Raw genomic sequence first — 20,870 nt, forward strand, 5'->3', positions numbered from 1 at the left:
TATATTTCATAATAATGTATTTTAATATTTTAAGAGAAACTCTTTTAGAGGAGATACAGCATTGCTGGCTTGAATGTCTCGATGTGCTAAATACAGAAGAGTTAACCATTGATCCTATCGCTTCACATGCTGTAAACAAGTACACTAATTATCCAAAACTACTTTGATTCATGAAAAGAACTCCTTTCCTCCTCCTAAAATGAACATATTGCTACAGAGAAGAAAGCTAGACAAGACTGTTAATGGTTTTTTTCAAAGATTTGTAAAGTTGAAGCAATATACTAGCATGGCACTTGAAGGCCTTTTTTTGGTGTGTTACCATTTGATTCTGCAGCATCAATGAGGCTGAAGACAGACAACAGTTTGAGAGAGCTGTAAGTAATTTGAGACAGACATTGTTTCTCATGAAGTACATGCATGCATTTTTTAAATCCCACTGTTACCCTCCAGTCAAATACTATTTTGCTAGAAGTGAAAAATCAGATGAATGTGCACATCACAAGCAGCAATCCCTGTTTCAAATTGCTTTCAACTCTCTGAAAAAACTATTGTCTTGAGCCTAAAAGGCAAGCTGGTAAGATGATCTGGGCTGGTATTTTAAGACAGACCTTAAAGGATTCAGGTACTTCACTCTTCAGAAAAAGCTCAACTTCAAGAAACCTACAAAAATTCTGAGAAAGGTATATGATTATGAAGCAGGGCATTGCCCCTCTCTACAGCAATGATTCACTTATGAAATACTTCTGCAATATAATTAGGATTACTAGGACCAGAACCTGTGCCTTTAAGAAAGTTCTATCTGGCTTCTTTTGTGTTGAGCAAGTCACACCAGACAAAATTCTACCTTCTGTGCTATGATAGCCCCCTTGGGGGCTGACTGGCAATCTTAAGATAGTGTTTACAGTAACCACCTTGACTGATGCCTATACTTTCCTCACTTATCTCTTTAGAATCTAAAGTTTAGATCACAGGTCAGCCATTCCACTAAAGAAAGGTAGAACTCATGCTAGAGGTACATGGTGGTACTGTACCATTTCATATATGAACACTAAGGGCATGCCAATTCCTACATATATGTGCTCTGACTTTAATACTATCATGTGCATCTCTGGACAATCTAATATGTTAACTACCAATAATGGTAATGATCCTGAAGATGGTAGCTTATGGGGGAACAATTATACATGGAGCAGAGATTAAAAGTGACAGGGTACTCTACAGATTCTTAAACAGTATAATCCTAACTTTAATATATTTGAGTCTCAATTTTCCTGGCCCTTTTTATTCATATTCAGTGCATACATGATTTATAAAATCCAACTTTCCAGCTGTTTCTCATAAAGTGATTGAGAATTGCAATCACAAAATTTCACAAACATTATTTTTTTTGCAGCTTACTGACATCAGAACTGCAGTACTTGAATCCTGTCCTTTAAAAAAAAAACAGTTCATGCATGTCTAATTTTGTAAATTGCTAAATCTGCTTGCTTGGCAAAATGACATAGTATAAATAAGCTTCCAAAAGCCCCAGGTTATAAATAGCTGACAATATCCAATGAAAAATCTAGTTATGCAGATATAAATCTTAAATCCAGTGTGTACAAAATTAAGTATAATCCTGGTGCCCTGAGCTGTTCAGGGAAACCTCTATGCTCAGATACACTGTGCTAGTCCCTTCCAAATGATGGGAGTGTGCAGAGTGGGAGGTATAATGAATGGAGAGAATAAGTTCTACAAACCACTACAGCAGGGTATTTGATCATTGGTCCTTTCTTTCTGGAACCAAACATCTGTAGCTTATCAAGTTTTTCAAAGTACCCCAAAGAAAATTCTAAGACACAAGCATTAAGAGAGCATCAAGAGGCTAGTTACTCAAATACTCTCAAATAGGTTTCTTAGCATGTGCGTGCACGCACACGCACACTTCATTCCTTATTACATGGAGACAAAATCAGTTAATATGACAACATTTCAGAGAAAAGGAATGTACCAACAATTTCCAATTTCTGGGAGTATGATCAAATAATTACAAGATATTGTCCTGTTGGGAAACCAGAATATGAAATACAATATAAATCCCTCCAACAAGTAATAAGTAGGTTAAGCATCCAAAGAGAACAGAAATCAAATGTGAAGGTGAAATGGGGAAAAAGGGAGTTTAAAAATACACTATCATCTTCTCCAGACAAAAACTATGGTCTGCTTTTGAGCTGTATGAAGTCATATTTCACCAATTATAAAGAGGAAGGGGGGGAGCGCTAAGAAAACTGCAGCCACAAGAGCGGAGAAATAATTCATGAGGCAATATTCATACTAAGGCAGAGAAGTCTCCATGATATTTCAGATCCAGGCTTTTTATGGCATTTTAAGAGGCCATAAATGGAATGCAGCAAACTTCTAGCAGAAATGGAAGGTCACTTGTTTGCTTTTATTATTCCCGCTTGTATCCACTCATTGCTGCTTCTGTTGCTGGCCAGACAATGATTCGCTATTAATGCACAGTTATATTATGATAAGGAATTACACTTGCTGTTCTGTTAGAAGACATTTGATTAGATTAGATTGATTTGATTAGAAGACATTAACTTAGTTCCATTAAGTCACCTTACAGAATTGTAGTTCTAAGAATTCTAGGAAACAAAGCATTTTGGGAGCTAACCAATGAATTCTAGAAAATAAGACACAAAAACAACTGTACGTAAAACCCCAGAAAATCCACCATGTCCTTAGCGAGGAAGTTGCAATGTTCAATGTGTAGGCAGTTCTCTGGACCCCTGTAAATCAAAAATGTGTAAACAGGAAGCAGTAATTTCAAATCCTATCTACTGTGGGATTGCCATAACATCCATTTCACTAACAAAACTGCACAATCAGAAGTAGAAAAATTTGTGCCAATGTAACACAATAGCTTAGCTAAGCAAGTGAAAGGAATGCTTAGTTGATCTTGGGGCTTCTTATCACAGAATCAATTATCCTTGGGAGAAGAGTATTTGGTAGCTTTGTCCTGTAGTTCACAAGCTTAGGTAGCAAGTTTAATAGCTGGGCTCCTAGGTGAGTTTGTGCAGACACAAAAGTCGTATGGTTGTGCAGGTCTTCTAGTGCTCCATGAGAGATTTCAATGTGTATAGGTGAAACTTATCTTGCTGGCCTGCACAAAAGCAGCAAAATTATTTTGAAATGAAGATGAAAAGTTCTTAACCAATTTTTACTTTAGCCCATCCTATAAATGGTTTTCCTTTTCGAAAGCAGAAGTTAAAATAGCCATTTTTCTAGGACATGTGGCTTATGGTTCAAATCTAAGCTTGGGAACATATTTATAAGTACTAGAAGGTAGTTGATGCAATTGCACAAGGCACTTTATAGGTACATAAAGGACTTCACACATACAAACGTGCCCATTCCTTTCTTTTCCAACATCCCACCCCTCCCCACAGACTGTTCTTTAGTCCAGAGCAGGGATAAGCAACCTGATGCTCTCCAGTTGTTTTGGACTATAATTTCCATCAGCCCCAGCTCTAGCATGGCCAATGGTCAGTAATTCTGGGAGTTGTAGTCCAAAATATCTGGAGGCCACAAGGTTGCCTACCCCTGGTCTAGAGTCTGACTACACCTGTGGATTCTGCTTGTGCACATCTCCAGACTGTAACCTTGGGCAAGGTGCTTGAGTGGGTGGTTGCTGGACAACTCCAGGCACCCTTGAATGAAATAGATTATCTGAATTCATTTATATCGGGCTTCAGGCCTGGTTTTGGAACAGAAACTGCCTTAGTCACTCTGTGGGATGACCTTTGCCAAGAGAGGGACAGGGGGAGTGTGACCCTGTTGATTCTCTTGGACCTCTCAACAGCTTTTGATACCACCAACCATGGTATCCATCTGGATAAGCTATCTGGGCTGGAAGCTGGAGGCACTGCACTGCAGTGATTCCACTCCTACTTGGATGGCCGATTCCAGAAGATGGTGTTGGGGGATTATTGCTCTCTCTCTCTCTTGGCAGTTATGCCAAGGGCTGGCATAGGGCTCTATTTTATCCCGTTTAACACTTACATGAAACTGCTGGGGGAGGTTATCCGTAGATGCGGGCTGAGGTGTCACCAATATGCAGATGACACCCAGGCTCCTTTTCATCAAATCCAGGGGAGGCAGTGGGCATTCTGAACCTGTGCCTGGGTGCAGCAATGGACTGGATGAGGGCCAATAAACTGAGACTCAATCCAGACGAGACGGAGGTACTGTTAGTGGGTGGTTTGTCTGCCTGGCTAAGCAATGTTCAACCTGTTCTGGAGGGGGCTGCACTCCCCCTAAGGGATCAGGTTCGTAGTCTAGGGGGGTGCTCTTGGACCCAGAAATCTGTGAGGCACAGATGGACTTGATGGAATACCCTTTATCAGCTTAGGCTGATATACCAACTACACCCTTATCTGGACAAAGATAACCTAGCTGCACTTATCCATGCTCTGATGAGTTCTTGTTTGGATTAATGTAATGCATTATACATGGTGCTCTCTTTGAAAATGGTCCAGAAACTTCAGCTGGTCCAAAACAGGGCAGTAAGACTAGGGACTGGTGGACGTGATCATATTATGCCTATACTCTTTCATCTGCACTGGTGCCAGTCCATTTCCAGGACCAATTCAAAGTGCTGGTACTAACATTCAAAGCCCTAAAAGGCTTGGGGCCAAGCTACCTGAAGGATCATTCCCCCTATGTACACCTGCCCAGACTCCAAGATCCGCTTCAGCAGTCCTACTCCAGGAGTCCCTGCCAAAGGAAGCGAGGTGGGTGGCTACTAGGAAGAGGGCCTCTTCTGCTGTGGCACCTCAGTTGTGGAATGAGCTTCCCAGAGGTTTGCCTGGCGTCTACGCAGTCCTTATTTCAGCACCAGGTGAAGCCCTTTTTATTCTCCCAGGCATTTCAGGTTTTCAGTTTGTTTTTATCTGGTACTGTATTTTAAATCTTTTGTTGCTAGCTTCTGATTGATTATTTTATGTTTATATTGTAGTTCTAAACTTTTATATTGTATTTTATCATTTGTATTTTATTGTTCGCATTTTATGGTTTTAAATGTTGTGAACCACCCAGAGACCTTCGGCTACTGGGCGGTATAGAAATGTAATAAATAAATACACCCATATGTAGAAAAGCCACTGAAAATTGTAAAACAGAAGATACGCTTACAAGTGAGCTTTTGGCCTTTACTGCCAACGTAATGGCACCTATAAAAGCCCATATAATTTTTCATTCCACGATGCAGTATCAGCAGTGACACTAGGCAAGGGAAAAAATTGGAAAAAATGGGGACACCTTGGCAAGTAACACCTTAAGCTGTCCCACTTTGCCAGGGAAGCTACACTGAAGTCATATTTTCTTACTTCCTAATCTGTTCAGGATCTGTTCAGGATTGGGGTGCCAGTTTAAATACCTGCTGCGTGCAGGAGAGCATTCCTCTGGGTAGCTATTATTTTTCAGTGTTTCGGGGTTGGTGTTGTTTGTTACTTTAAGCATAAACTCAGATATTATGGTGGGTGAGAGAAACATACTGAGACCTAATATTCTTTATTATAAGCCAAGATGCACATTGCTTAAAAAGAAAGAATTGGGGATTTGCCACAATATAACTATACTTTCTAGTACTTACCAAGCTGTTTGCTTGCCTGTTATGTGAGGCACACAGCAAAGCATTTCTTCACAGCATCCCTGTGGAAAAACAGAAATACTGATGAAACAAAGACATTTTCCCCTTAAGTATTTAAACTAGCCACACAGACAGGACGTACATATGTGGGTAGTTTTACCATAAACAAAACTGCATTATTCCCCCTCACCCTTCAAATTGTTCCTCAAAACCCATCTTTTCCATGAAGCTTTGGTGCAACCCATTAGCCCCTGTGCCCTACTGTAACTAAGCCAAGTATGTGGATCTGAAAGAACTACTTTTTCTTACCCTATTTATCCTTGCCCCCACATCCACCCCTTCCTCTATTGTCTCCTTACATAGAAATATCGATTATAACCCTTCACAGCAGGGATCTGCTCACTTGTACTCTGTAAAGCAACTTATAGATTGTTTTAATTGCTGGCACTATATAAACAAATAAATAATAAAACACTTCATGTTACAAGGGTGCTGGGTTTTCTGTATTGTCAGTCACATACTGCCATTTCAACCTTAAAGGGAAGAAGCATTTTATTTCCTCTATCAAATTATTTTAGCCATATGGTTTATAAGTAATTTCTGGATTTCAGGTACATAGAGTAGCAATTCATTAAAGATAAGATTAATTTCGCAACCCATACACATCGAAGAAAACATTTGTTTGTTTTATGAACTAGATGCCTTCTGAAACTAATGCAAAAGTCAAGATTACCTTGCAAATGGTATGTAGGAAATGCTGTACCTAGGAGATAGGATAAATACTTTCATTAGCAAGGGCAAATACACACTTTTCCCTACACTGTACCTAAAGCAGGCTTGCATAACACATGGCCCAAGCCAAGTGTAGTCAAGCAACCATATATTGTGGCCTGCTAAGCAACTGACATGCTGGCATAAATGGCATGTAGGCTGCAAGTAGTTTCAACCTGACCTACTATAGTGTCTGTAAAATTAAGACTAGCCTTCATTTCACATAGTTTATTTTTCAAACCATCCTTGAAAATCGGGGTCAGTTCACATTACCTTTTTCGGAGCCAGGGTTTACTTACAGGAGAAGGGTGAAATATGAGGAAGGAGCTCATTTCTCAGTGATAGCAGCTTCTTGGACCAACACTTCTCCAAAGTAGACCACTTATATTATACAAGAGGAAAGTGGCCAAATGTGGAAGATGAACAAAAGTTGCAATAATTAAGCTCAATTTCAGTGATCCTACTTTAAGGCAGCTAAAGTTAAGGAAACAACAACAACTGCTAAGAGTTTATGTGGGACAGATTTAAATAATCAAATATGTATGACAGGCAAAGTAGTCTTGTATTAAGAAAAAAAGCCTATAAGAACAGATGATGGAATGGCACCCTCATATAGACTCTCATATGAAAATTTCCAGTCCAAATGGAATCCTATGGAAACATGTTCAGAAAATTCTAGTGTTTCTGGAAGAAATGTATTGGTGCACATTTGGCTCCATTATGGTAGTCTTTTGTAAAGGTGGTCCAAGAGATGTGACTGACATGGAGTGGAGAAACAGATCTCTCCTTTATAATGTATGCAAGCCTCCAGAAATGGATGCTTTCTTCTGATAGTATGTTTAGGGAGGGATATAGAGCCTCCCACCCACCAGACTGCCTTAGGAGGCTAAGATGAGGCCCCTGCCCCTCCCCTTGTCCCACTTCCTCCGAGAAAGGTTAGGGCATGGGAGTGACTGTGACATGCCCTCGAAGAGCACTCCTTACGGCTGGTCCACTTCACTCCTTCGCCTTTCCTGAACAGGGGAGAAGACAAGCAGGGAGAAGGAGTTGTTACCTACCATGTCAAGGCAAAGAATTGCAAAATGCAGAAGATTAGGGCAAGTCCCTTATTGTGCCACTGAAAGAGAAAGAAATAGTAACAAATTCAGTAAATAAAATTTGTATGCATTTTATTAAGGCATACCAGTCACATAAGAGATTCAAGAACTTACCCAGAAAGCTGAGCATAGGGTTAATATGAGACACAACTAGAAGAGAATAGAAAAATTATTTTAAAAATAGGCAAGACATTATATAACTTCAGTTCGTAACTGAAGAGGGGTGGGGCGGTGGGGTTGTATATAGGCCAGTGCTGGAAACGGGATGCTAGGCTACACTGACTGATCCAGCAAGGCTGTTCTTATAAGATGGAGGTGCATACGGTGCATCCACATTTAACACAACAATACCAAGGCAACTGAAGTACATTGTAGTCAATTTAAGGTAACCTAAGGAGGGTCAATACAAAAGTAGCCTACATATTTAGGATTTTGCACTGGCTTATGACAGCACTTTGGTTCTCTCCACCCCCTCAAACACATAGCACACATACCTAGGGTCTACACATCACAAACGTTTTTGACTTCAGGTGTAGTCTAAGTTTTCCTCCATGTTTTCTTACGTGTGAGTATTTAATTACCACATTCTGTACTAATAAGGGCATCCCCACCCCATGCAGAAGCAATGGTAGGGAATATTTAAGTTCAAGGATCCCTAAAGAAATATGGTTCAAGAACTCAAAATATTGCCAGCATCTTACCTCCAACCCATACGTAAGTGTACCCCCACCCCCATCTCAAACACATGTCAGCAATCAGAGATCCAGTAACAATAAAAAGTGAAGAAGCTTTAGACAAATTTCTGAAGAACAATCTACAGTCTACCATTTGATGTGACAGCTAAATGCAAACTCCTTATACAGAGGCAATATCTAGGTCCAGGTAGAAGATGCTGGGGACATACAAGAGGAGAAGGCTGTTGCCTTCGTGCCCAGCTTTGTGAGGTTTCCAGAGAGATGTGGCTGGCTGCTGTTGGAAACAGAATACCAAAATAGATGGACTTGGTCTGATCCAGCAAGACAGTTCTTACATTCTAGTTTTCTTATAAGGTGGATGCATCCATTGATATGGTACATATACAATTAACACAAGCAAGCAGGGAACCTGCAAGTGGGATACATATGGCAGCATGAAGTAGAAGAGACGGAGAAGGAAAGTCTGGTCTCTAATCCTGCAGAGGCCTCAGCATACTACACACCACACTAAGCCTTCCTATTGATAAGATTTTGTATACTTTTCACAATAACCACTTGGTGAAAACCCTGCTCCTTTGTTGTGCATCACTTAGAAAATGCAGAGAACTAAAGCAAACTTAAACTTATAGAAACTGAAGTTTCTGTGAGGTACAAAGAAAAGGACGCATATAGAAGTGTTTTAAAACAGCATAGATAGATAGATTTTAAAGAAAACCCTTAAAAAGAACATTAAAACTGAAAACACAATTCAAATGCAACTTTAAACAAACAAAAAAGCTTCATTACTTACAAGCATAACAATAGTAGCTATCAAACGAGTGGGTTCAAACATTCTTTTCAATTGCCTCATAGGTCCCATAAGGAAAATGGTGCTGTAACAAGAAAAATATCATAACACAACAGCAGGCAGCAAAAAACCAACACACACACTGAAAAATGTGCACATTATCAATGTTTAACATGACATTATAACTGTATTCTTGGAGGCGTTAGTATGATGGCTCCAAAGATATATGATAATATATTAGCTGCAAAAATGTAACTCATAAAATAATGTTAGGAAACATTACTCCTTGGAGAACAAGAAGCAAAATCACTGATAAGATGCAGCAAACTAGGCAAATATAGTTAAATTACTTCCCACACTTCAAATGAATTAAAGTCCATAAGCATGAGATCTTATCCCTCTTGTCAACTGTTCTGTCAAAATATTTTGACTCAATTGTAAAGGGAAAAAATGTGACAGATTATGAATTTCAAGAATGAATTGCTTTGTTCATTCACATATGTAATATCCTACTACCTACTCTGAATTTAAAAAAAGATTACCTTCCAAGTGATGAGATATTTCCCAGTGTATAAAATACTGCAAACAAGATTAGTCCTTTCCTGGGAACCCATAGCAGGCAAGTACCCTGGAAAGGAAGATGAGAGAGGGGGAAAAACAGCAACAAAAGAGTCTACAACAAATGTAGATCAATGTGTAGAGAAAGAGCACTAGGGTCTAGTAAATATAAATTCCAGATCCTCTAATTCATTCTCACATATGAAGTTTGTTTCAATTACCTAATGGAACTTTAAGCCTTCTGACAACACCTTTAAAAAATAGTATTTTACTATGTAAACCATTCAGTGAAAGCCCTGGTTTATACAACTATTGCAGTTTAAGCGGGGAGGGGGTTATATATACTAATGGCAGACTCAAGTGCCAATCCTATGCACAAGAAACCTATGCACAAGAGGGAAGGCTTGGAGGAACTCGGAGGTTTGCAGAAATACAGCAACAACAACAACACTTTAAGAAAAATCCGTACGGGACAACTCCCACACCCACCCAAAAAAACCTCAGCCCAATGAGGACTGAGCATGCTCAGTGGCACAGAATGCTGACTGACTACTGGAGGGGGAAATGAAAAAAGGGAGGGGAGAGGAATGGAATGGAATGGAATGGAGTGTCTGGAGTCCTGAACAGGAGCACTCTACACTGCAACATTCCATTGCCAGTCCCACTAGTTACCACTAGAATCATAGAATAGTAGGGTTGGAAGGGGCCTACAAGGCCGAGTCCAACCCCCTGCTCAATGCAGGAATCCAAGTCAGAGCATCCCTGACAGATGGCTGTCCAGCCTCGTCTTGAACGCCTCCAGTGTGGGAGAGCCCACCACCTCCCTAGGTCATTGGTTCCACTGTCGTATTGCTCTAACAGGAAGTTTCTCCTGATGTTCAGCCGGAATCTGGCTTCCTGTCACTTGAGCCCATTATTCCATGTCCTGCACTCTGGGATGATCAAGAAGAGATCCTGGCCTTCCGCTCTGTGACAACCTTTCAAGTACCTGAAGAGCGCTATCATATCTCCCCTCAGTCTTCTCTTCTCAAGGCTAAACATGACCTTTCAGCCTCTCTTCATAGACTACTTATATTTGTAATTGATGTAGTTTCCTCTAAAGGTGCCAAGGGCTACGTTTTATCTTCACAACCACTCTAAGGCTGCAAACCCTATGCACATTTGCCTAGGAGCAAGCCCCACTGAATTCAATGGGACTTTTTAGCAGACATGTATTGGATTGTGCTGCAAGATAGGTTGGGCTGAGAGAGACAGACTTGCCAGAGGCCACCTACTGAACATAGCAAAGCAGGATTTTGAATCTGGGTTTCCCATATTCGGACCCCAAATTCCAGCCAGTGCAGCACGCTGGCTCTACAAAATGGGCTTTAAACTTATAGTACTACTAGAAAAAGCAACATGTTTCAGAAGACTGCAATACAATCTGTGGCACACTCAACATCTTGAAACTTTATCTTATTTCTAGTTTCTCCTGTTCATATAGATATAGTAGAACAGAAGTTCACATAAACACACAAATAAGGAATAAAAATGGTACCATAGAGGGAAATACTAAAAAAAGAAAAGTAATTCAACATTGTAAAAGAGATGCGTACATGAGAATTAGAGGAAAACACCAAGACTTTAGTAAGGATATGTTAAATAGGAAAATTGGTCCCTTATCCATTGTAAGAACTACACATTCCATCCAGCATACACATTGCATACTCCAATGTGGTGTAATGGTTTCAGTGTCAGATTAAATCTAGAGAACTCTAGGTTCAAATTCCCACTCAGTCTTAAAGCTCACTTACCTTACTTGGGTTAGTCACTACCTCTCAGCCTAACCTATTTGACAGGTTCTATAAGGGTAGCTGTGCTAGCTTGTTCCAGAAAAAACAAACAAATTTATGATGGCACCAGCTTTCGTGAACTGAGGGGTGGAGACCCATATACTGATAACGCAGAAAGGTGGCTTATAAATGTACAATCAATAAATAAAATAGATACCAAAGAAGTCAGCATATGGCTTCATGTAGTATGTGATAGTGTAAAGCAGCCTTCCCCAAACTGGTGCCCTCCATATGTGTTGAATTATAGCTCCTGTCACTCCCAGCCAGCATGACCATTGGCCAGTGTGAAGTCAAATAGTGCTTCTAACTATGAACCAAGGTTGCACCTGCACGCACATAATTTGAGCAGTGAGTCCACTGTGGAAGTGAACTTCCTACATTGTTTAAAATTGTTTTAGATTTGTGTGTGTCTGTGCTGTCTGTATGTATTTTTTACACTTTGTAGAATGTATTTTTAATGTGTGGTTTTTTTCATTTTTGTAAACCACGCAGAGAGCTTCAGCTATTGGGCGGTATAGAAATGTAATAAATGAAATGAAAAATATTGTTCAGATGTGCAACCTTGTCTTAAGGAATTGGCTCAGGGGAAACCTATTCTTGTTTGCAGCAAAAGTGGACTATGTGAAGTCCCAACTGCCTAGCTTCCTGTGAAATCATGAGCCATTTTCCTTCTCTTTCTTCAGAACAATTTTTCAAGTTTTATTTTTTTTTTAAAGTGAGGAATGACCGACCATTCTATTGAATGAATGTCCATGCTGGGTTAAAAAACTAAAAAATGGACAGCCCTGCTAAAGGAAGAGGAAGGGTCAAGACAATAAACTGATCCAGCTTTCAATTTGCTGATTAGCTCACCCCATTGGGGAAATAAGCACCGCAATCTATATGCCCCCCAAATCACGTCAGCATCTGTCAACCAAGGTGGTGACTGAACGCAAACCAAAGTGATCTTGATAGACTGGAGCGCTGGGCAGAAAACAGAATGAAATTTAATAGGGATAAATGCCAAGTTCTGCACCTAGGAAAAAGAAACCAAACGCACAGTTAAAGATAGGGGATACTTGGCTCGACAACACTACAAGCGAGAAGGAATTGGAATTGTTGTCGATCACAAGCTGAATATGACCCAACAATGTGATGTGGCTGCAAAAAAGGCAAATGCTATTTTGGGCTGCATTAACAGAATCATTGCTTCCAAATCCTGGGAAGTACTAGTTCTACTCAGCACTGGTTAGGCCTCATCCGGAGTACTGTGTCCAGTTCTGGGCACCACACTTTAAGAAGGATGCAGAAAAGCTGGAGAGGGTTCAGAGGAGGGCAACAAAGATGATCAGGGGACTGGAAACAAAGCCCTATGAAGAGAGACTGAAAGAACTGGGCATGTTTAGCCTTGACAAGAGAAGACTGAGGGGAGATATGATAGCACTCTTCAAGTACTTGAAAGGTTGTCACAGAGAGGAAGGCCAGAATCTCTTCTCGATCATCCCAGAGTGCAGGACATGGGATAATGGGCTTAAGTTACAAGAAGCCAGATTCCGGCTGAACAGCAGGAAAAACGTCCTGACTGTTAGAGCAATACGACAATGGAACCAATTACCTAGGGAGATGGTGGGCTTTCCCACACTGGAGGCATTCAAGATGAAGCTGGACAGCCATCTGCCAGGGATGCTCTGACTTGGATTCCTGCATTGTGCATGGTCTTACAGGCCCCTTTCAACCCTACTATTCTATGATTCTATGACTTGCTCACTGACTGAGAAGGGTCTAATACACCAGCCATGAATGAAATAGAATGAATTGTGTATTGTTCATTCCCAAAGTGTCTAGTACAGGCTCCATCTAAGCAGAGGATATTAGATGGGCCATTTGCCTGAACCAGCATGGTAATCCATATTATTTTTTCAACATTATAAGTTACTATGGTCTATTCAAGTCCTTCTTCACCAGTATTTCCTCTTGCATTCTGAAACTGCAGGCTTCTCATAGCCCAGACTTTCAACCAGTGGGTTGTATACAATGGTGGCTTTGCATTAGTGGAAAGTGCATCTGCGCTCTGGACCCCCTGAAACAGCGTGGAGTGATGGGTGGGAGATCAGTAAAAATTGTGTGTGCACACTCAAGCAAGCAGAAGAAGCACTTTCAGCTAAGGGAAAGCCACCACACAACTCACCATATAACCCAGCATTCTGCATTCAGTTACTTAGGCTGCAAACTTATGGATACATACAAGCGAGTAACCAGCCTCTGATTTAGAGTGGAACTTATTTCAGAATAAACGTACATAAGATTGTGTTGTTTGAACTGATGTGAAAATATAAGGGGAATAGATCAGTCAAAATAATAATTCCACATGGACTCTTGTGTGTTGCTTCAGCGAGTACCATACCAAGTATTTTGAAAAATAAGTGACATGGCCTATAAATTTAGTTTAATTTAGCTTTCTGAATTGTGTACTTCTTTTAATGTTATATTTTCTCCTGTTTTTAAAGTTCTTGTTTTTATTGTTGAAGGTTGTTGCTGTGCACCCTGCTGATAGCTTTATAGCAAATAAGGTGGCAATAATAATAATAATAATAATAATTCCAAACTTTATTCTACAAAAACTGATGGGGAGGAGGGAGAGAACGGTCTTACCAGAATAGAGCACAGAACGCCTATACCAAAACAAGCTATGAAGGCTTTTATTCTTGTGCCCCAGCTTAAGGAAGATGCATCAACCACCTGGAAATATTAAAAAGATTTTAAAAGGAAAGCATCAATGTATGTAACCTAATATAGAACCAGTTGCTTTCCATTTCTTTCAAGCCGCCTAATATAAGAAAAAATTGATGTACACAATATCACAGTCTCTAAATGATAAAAATATTGCTAAAATAATAACTTGATTTCCAACTGAAGTAAATGACAGTTATAACTGTTATTGAATGAAGTGCATCTCATACATCAGCTCTGAGGTAATAACACAGAAACATGTTACTAACACCATTTAGAAATTGTACCTGTCTATCTGTTCCAGTAGCAGATATATTCCTTATCAGTAAGTTTAAAAAAACCTGAGTCATTTTTTCTTCCAAAACAGTACTTTCTATTGATCAACTCTAAAACTAACTTTGTGTTGGCACCTTTCAGATGCTCACAGAAAGCAGTTCTTAAGTTACCCTATTCATTGTGTTTCAGTACATTATTTGTCTAAAATCAGGGCACCTGTTTTTATCATAGTGACAATTTTGTATTGAGTTTACTCCAAGGTGATACAATTAAGAATGGAAGTATTTCATCTTTTATAACAAAAGTGTTTGCATAATTATGAATTTCATTATTTTTATACTACTCTACACAAGGTTTCCTCTAAATTTTGGAGAGTTATTTATGAAATAATGTAGTGTTGAAAATGCTAGGAAGCATGTGTCAACTTTCCAAATACACATGTTTTGTTAAAAAAGGAATTCCTTTAATATAAGCAGATTTGAATCAGTTTTGCTATTATTATAAAACCCGAGACAAGCACAAACATTTACCAGTTTTGAAATACAAGAAGTGACTTCTATGCCACTTACTATGCAATTGTCTGAAATCCAAGGAATGTTATATTAAAACTATGGGGATTCCAGGGTGTTATGTTTTCCGGTCACAAAATCGCGATGTTATATTACTGGAAAACACAATTCTTTCCTCAGACTGTACATGCATCCATTGCTACTGGAACTGCTGCTCACCATTGTGGTTGTGCAAGTGTCACAGGTATATCATTAGCAAAACAATAGTGACAACACCCTCCAGACACAAACACAGCCATCCCATTTTGTGAACCTTGTGTTACAGCAACCCTGGAGCACTTATCCTAGATAGCAGCATGACTATCCCCATTTTCCCACTATTTAGCTAAACTTTTAATGATGTTCTAGATTTATTTATTTTAAGCTTTATGTAATGTTTATGCATGCCACCATTGTGAAAAGCCAGTACTAGAGTGCTTATCAAACTCTGCTTACAAAACGAATTCCACATACAGGGAGCATGCTGATCTCCCTATAGCAAGATTAGTCCTTTTTATATAGGGTGGGATATCATGAATTGGGTGCCAAGTTACAAGTGAGCAGCATAAGTAGTGCCAAGGATAAAATCCACAGAGAATCTATAACATTTTTCATCTTTCATCCCACCATTAAAAATTAAAACTGGCTCTACCAATTGATCGGCTAAAGCAATTGCTGATTAATGTGCAGATTAAACCCATTAAAGCTTGCAGCCCAAGCTTTAAAAAGGTAAAGGTGTCCCCAACCAGTCGTGTCCGACTCTAGGGTGTGGTGCTCATCTCCATTTCTAAGTTGAAGAGCCAGCGCTGTCCGAAGACGCTTCTGTGGTCATGTGGCCGGCATGACTGAACACCGAGGTGCACGGAACGCTGTTACCTTTCCTGCCGAAGCGGTACCTATTTATCTACTTGCAATTTCTTGCTTTCGAACTGCTAGGTTGGCAGAAGCTGGGACTGAAGACGGGAGCTCACTCCGTCACACAGCACTCGGGTCTTGAACAGTCTGCAGTTCAATGTCTTAACCACTAAGCCACCGCAGCTTCCAAGCTTTAAGCTTTAGAATGGACTTAATGATCTTGAGGATATGCCTTGAGACAGTGGTATTTTGTTCTCCATCTCCTTATGCCTTGCAAATTCTGCCCAGCATGCGTTTGGTAGTAAACAGCTGTTATACACCTTCTCTTCCGCCTTCCTCCCTTGAGATTCTGTCCTGTATTTTTCACAGTTCCTTCAATACGTCAAAAATACATGTACTTTAAGCTTTTCGTAATATGCAAGGCTAGTTAAAATAATCAGTTGAAACACGGCTTGAACTAAAATCTTGATGACTCCAACAAAAATCCCTTTTAACCACTGCCATGCTCATAGCGAAGAAGGGTTTTGGGTATCTTTGCAAGAGCCTGTCAAGCTATAAGTAACAGATTCGAATCCATTTTAGCAGGATACTGAAGAAGTGATGGCTGATTTTTCAGATTAAAGTCGAAGTAAAAAGCCTTTTCAATCTCCTGCTTCTGCCTGTGATGTCAGGAGCTAACAATTCTGGCAGGAACAAAGGAAGTAATTAAGGGTGCAATCCTATGCATGTTTAGACAGAGAAAAGGCCTACAACTCCCAGCATTCCCCAGCCACCTGGCTGGGGAATGCTGGGGGTTGCAGGCCTTTTCTCTGTCTAAACATGCACAGGATTGCACCCTAAAAGAAAGACACAAGGTCACACCCTTTGGAGGGGGCAGGGGCGGTTTAGGCTGTCGAAGCGGCCTCTTATGCTGCAGTTAAAGGCAGAGCAGCCCCGCCGGGGGGTGATGGGTGGGGGGGGAGGTGGTCTTCCTAAAAAAAAGGGACGAGCTCAGAACATAAGACCGCAAGAAGGGCCATGCCGGATCAGACCAGGGTCCATGTAGTCCACTGTTCTCACAGTGGCGACCCAGTGTCGGGAAATAATAAATACGCTGGGAACACCTCAGTGGGGACAAAGAGTCAAGGCGGACTGTGGTGATTATCCTAGAATTGGTTATCGGGGGCTGAGAAGTACGGCCGGGGAGACAGGACTCGGCTCGGGGGCTGAAGGGCGCACAGGCAAAGCATCTCTTCGTAGCGCGTCTAGACGAGAATGTCCGCGGCTGCGGAGGAAGACAGCAGGGCGTGCTAGAAGAGGCAAAGGGGAAAGTCCAGAGAGCGAAGCCGGAGCCAAGCGACGGAGGAGGAGACACGCGGGGACAAGGGCCGCCTTCCCCCGCTCAGCCTGTCGAGCGAAACCCCCTAGTTGCGGGAGAGCGGCTCACCTCCGCCAGGGGCCCCGGGTCCTCCGCGTCCCGCCCGCTCAGGACCCGTTTCAACTTGTCCATTCCGCGCGGCCCAGACACTCGTCGCCCGCCGAGTTCCGCCCACTGCGATGTTGTCTCGGCTCGCCCCGGCGCCTACCAATCGGCCCGCCTTTCGCTTCCGAAGACTACAACTCCCAGCACGCAGAGAAGCCTGGCGCGCCTTAAACTGCCACACGCACCCCGTGCCTGTCAGAGCGACCAATCCGATCCCGCTGACGGAGTGCAAATCGGGGGGGGGGGGGGGGGGGGTGTCGTCGGCATGGTTTCTACGGCTGCGTGCTGTAGAGCTGTGCCGGCCCGGGAGACGCCGGCTCCGGCCTTGGGCTCGGCGCTCGTTCCCGGTGCACGCAGATCTGTGCTTGGAAGTCTTCCAAGGCCTCTGCGGTGGATACGAGGCGGTGAAACCACAAGGGTTATATTGTGGTTTTAGTGTTTTTATATTTTATGTCGTTTCGCTGTGTGCTTTTTGCTTTTAGTTTTTGTGAACCGCCCAGAGAGCTTCGGCTATTGGGCGGTATAGAAATGAAAATGAATAAACAAACAGGCCGAACTCAGTGGAAGCTGGGGGCCGCGATTTCGGTGGGGCTGTGCATCCATTCTGGGTTTTAGTTAGAACCAACTAGAACTCCAAAGGTGTGGAACCTTATCCCCAAAATGGCTGGTTCTGACTAAAAGCCAGAATGGATGCACAGCCCCACCCGAATCAGAGCCACCAGCCTCCACTGCCTGAAGTCCAAGGTACCCTTTCGACAGCGCTTTTCTTTATGGCGAATTGAAATGTTGTGATTTGACTTTCCTAATAACCAATTGGGGTTGGTTATTATTCCTATTTTGCATATGGACCCTGGAATAGGTGTCTGCTCAAGAGGGTGCAACCACCTCCCCACTCCTGGATTCCAGAGGCTCGGGACAGGACAAGAAGTTGGCAAATTAAACGGGAGGATTCCCTCAAGTTTAATGGGTGCCACAGGCACGCATGTCTCATTATTAAGGTAAACAGGTAGTCTGGTAGCTTAATTCAAAGAGCGGCAACAGCGCTTCGTGCTGCGCACACCAGCCCTGGCTGTCTGTAATCTCCAGTTCCCTGCAAGGCAGTGAGGCCCAGCCAGGGGAGGTCAGTAAATAAAACCAGGGAGGGGCGGAATTCTATCCAGCTCAGTAAGAACTGGATTTGGGGGCTTTCCCTTTCAGCTGAGAGCAGCTGCAGTGCAAATGATACAGTGTGGACCTGGAAGGGGCAATGAGGCCAGCTTTCTGGCAGGCCCAACCAGGGGATGCCATGGCCTGTTAGGCCCTTGGCTTGGTAGCCAGTGGAGCACCTGCCTTCCAAACAGGCAGCAGTATGACAGGCTCCCTCCTTCGTTGTCACAGTGCAAATCACTGACTTCCTATCCTGTTTTACCTGGCATGGGCCCCTGGATGAATTCACTTTAAAAAAAATATTTTTTTTTACTTTATTATTGTGAAAGTACAACAAAAGAGAGAAGTACAAGAAAAATTATACCCATCCAAACATCTGTATATATCCATATCAATGAATACATATGAAATGCTTATATACGAAAATACAACTTTCTAGCAATTATACACAAGCTTCAACAAAAACAGACCAGATACCTAAGTATCCATTGGAAGGCGGTGTCTATATACCACCCATTCAAATATACCCATTGAAAGCATTGTAAGGTCCTCAGTCCATTGCATTATAGGAGGTGAGTGTTTCTCCTTCCAGTGTTGTAATACCAGTCTTGGCTGTCAAAAGGGCACAGAGAATCCATTTATGCTGACTACTTGTTAATTTCTAGGAAGTGGGTAGATAATTTAAAAGAGCATATACATTAGCAAATACTAAATGCTGTTTCAGTACAAAAATTATCCGTATAATAACCTCCAAAAAGGAAGCAACTACTGGACATTGCCACAACATATGTTTAAAAGAAGCATTCGCTGCATTGCTAATTAAAGTGAACCTATGAGTTGCTTTCCAGCCCACAGGTGAGTTGAGCTTGGGGCCAAGGAGAGAACAGGAATGTCACCCATGCCCTCCAGTTTCTGCTCCTTCCTTCATCCTAGCTTTGCTTGCTTGCATGTCCCTCCCTTATCATGACTGTTTGAGCTAGTGGGCAAGTGAAGCTAGGCTCGTCTACAGCAGCAGCTTAGTTCTTAAGTGTGCCATGCATGCCCCCCTCCCCCAAACTGGGCTCTGTGCGTGCATGGGATTCTGCAGTGCTCCAGTGCTGATCATCAATAATCTGTTTCTATATGAGAGTTTGTGTGCCTGAACAGGGTGTCTAGGAGCGTAGGCTCACACACTTGACCCAACCCAAAACATGTTTAGTTAGAAGTAAATCCTATTGTATTCAGTGGAGCTTTCTTCTAAGTAAGCTGTAATAAGAAACGTCTAGTCCAGTCCTAAGAATATGCTCACTCAAACTCACTTCACAAGGGCTTACTTTTACTCCTAAAGAAGTATACACCAGGATACTTTTAAACCTTTTAAAAGTTTCTATAGGGCTGGTATGACAGAGACAGGTTTTAAATTTAGATGTTGAGGTTGCAAGATGCATTTACATGAATGCGTGCATATTTTTTTTGCCCCATAACTTTTATTTTTAAATGGACGTTTACTGCCAAGTAGTTGTGCATAGGATTGCTGCCTTAAGCACTGTCCTATGCATGTTTGCTCAGAAGAAATTTGTTGGGACTTACTTCCAAGTGTGAGATTCCATCACAAGGAAAGATTCCCTTACGTACAATGGCTTCTTGTGGCTTAACACCCACCCCCCAGTAAACATGCATAAGACTGGGCTCTATGTTGGTATGTGACAGCACCTTAGAACCCTATGCTTTTGCCCACAAAGGGTGGGAAAGTGCTGAAAGAGAATGTAAGGGAAAGGGAGAGATGGCCAACTGTCACATTTCAAGGTTGCAAGATGTCATCCATGCTTATTCATCTATTGTTGATATTGCAGGTTTGGAGGTAGGAGTGATTCTGGAGCAGAGAGTGTGTTTTAGAACAAACAGGCAGAAATATTTTTTAGAAACTAGTATCAGGAAGTTCTTAACTAAACACAAATTAGATGAAAAGGAAACATTATTGAAAAGAACAAGAAAAGAGGGCCAAAGCACCAGCTCCAGTTTTAACAGCAACAGCTAATTGTAGTCAATGTAATCGGGGATGATGTTAAGCCTAATGATACTGGATTGTATGTGAATTCATAAGGTTTGTAAATATTGCAGAGTTTTTCATAACCTGTTCATCATGGGGTACAGGGAGCCTTTATCATTGCACCTTGCAATGTATAGTTTTAATGAAATTAAAGAATAGTTTTAATGTAAGTGCAAGAAAACATATTTAAAGTACTTGGCACAGGCATGCACAAATAGATGCATCAAAGATTTTTGGCCATCAAAAACAAACCTGAGATGAACATAGCGTGTCAAATTGACAGAGCTGTGAAGGATCTGGTAGAGGAAAATTGGAAGGAATTATATCCAATATTGTCAACTATTTTCTGTGGCACATATAACATTGCTTTATGTGGGAAAAGAAGTGCAACTGGAGATACACAAAGCCTCTTTGAGTTTCGCATTGAAGCATAAGATGAGATACTACAGAAACATTTGGAAGACCCTCCA

At 41.5% G+C, this 20,870-nt stretch overlaps 1 protein-coding gene across 2 annotated transcripts; it reads right to left on the reverse strand.

The window, feature by feature from the left end:
- On the reverse strand, positions 1–17,301 carry SFT2D2 (SFT2 domain containing 2). Of its 2 annotated transcripts, none has more exons than XM_084843173.1 (9): positions 17,190–17,301; positions 14,007–14,093; positions 9,528–9,613; positions 8,989–9,070; positions 7,618–7,653; positions 7,465–7,523; positions 6,369–6,398; positions 5,639–5,697; positions 1–2,774 (listed from the first exon to the last, which is right to left on the reverse strand). In XM_084843173.1, exons 1-8 carry the CDS (start codon positions 17,250–17,252, stop codon positions 5,658–5,660), a joined length of 483 nt encoding a protein of 160 aa, XP_084699299.1. In that variant the 5' UTR covers positions 17,253–17,301; the 3' UTR covers positions 1–2,774; positions 5,639–5,657. The 2 variants fall into 2 exon arrangements, with proteins under 2 accessions (XP_084699299.1, XP_084699298.1); XM_084843172.1 differs by having other exon boundaries at positions 1–3,148.
- Between the last annotated feature and the right edge of the window lie 3,569 nt (positions 17,302–20,870).

Source organism: Heloderma suspectum, chromosome 3 (genome assembly GCF_057233095.1).
Source record: "Heloderma suspectum isolate Gila_16-S chromosome 3, 16-S_ref, whole genome shotgun sequence".
Classification (NCBI taxonomy): domain Eukaryota; kingdom Metazoa; phylum Chordata; class Lepidosauria; order Squamata; family Helodermatidae; genus Heloderma; species Heloderma suspectum.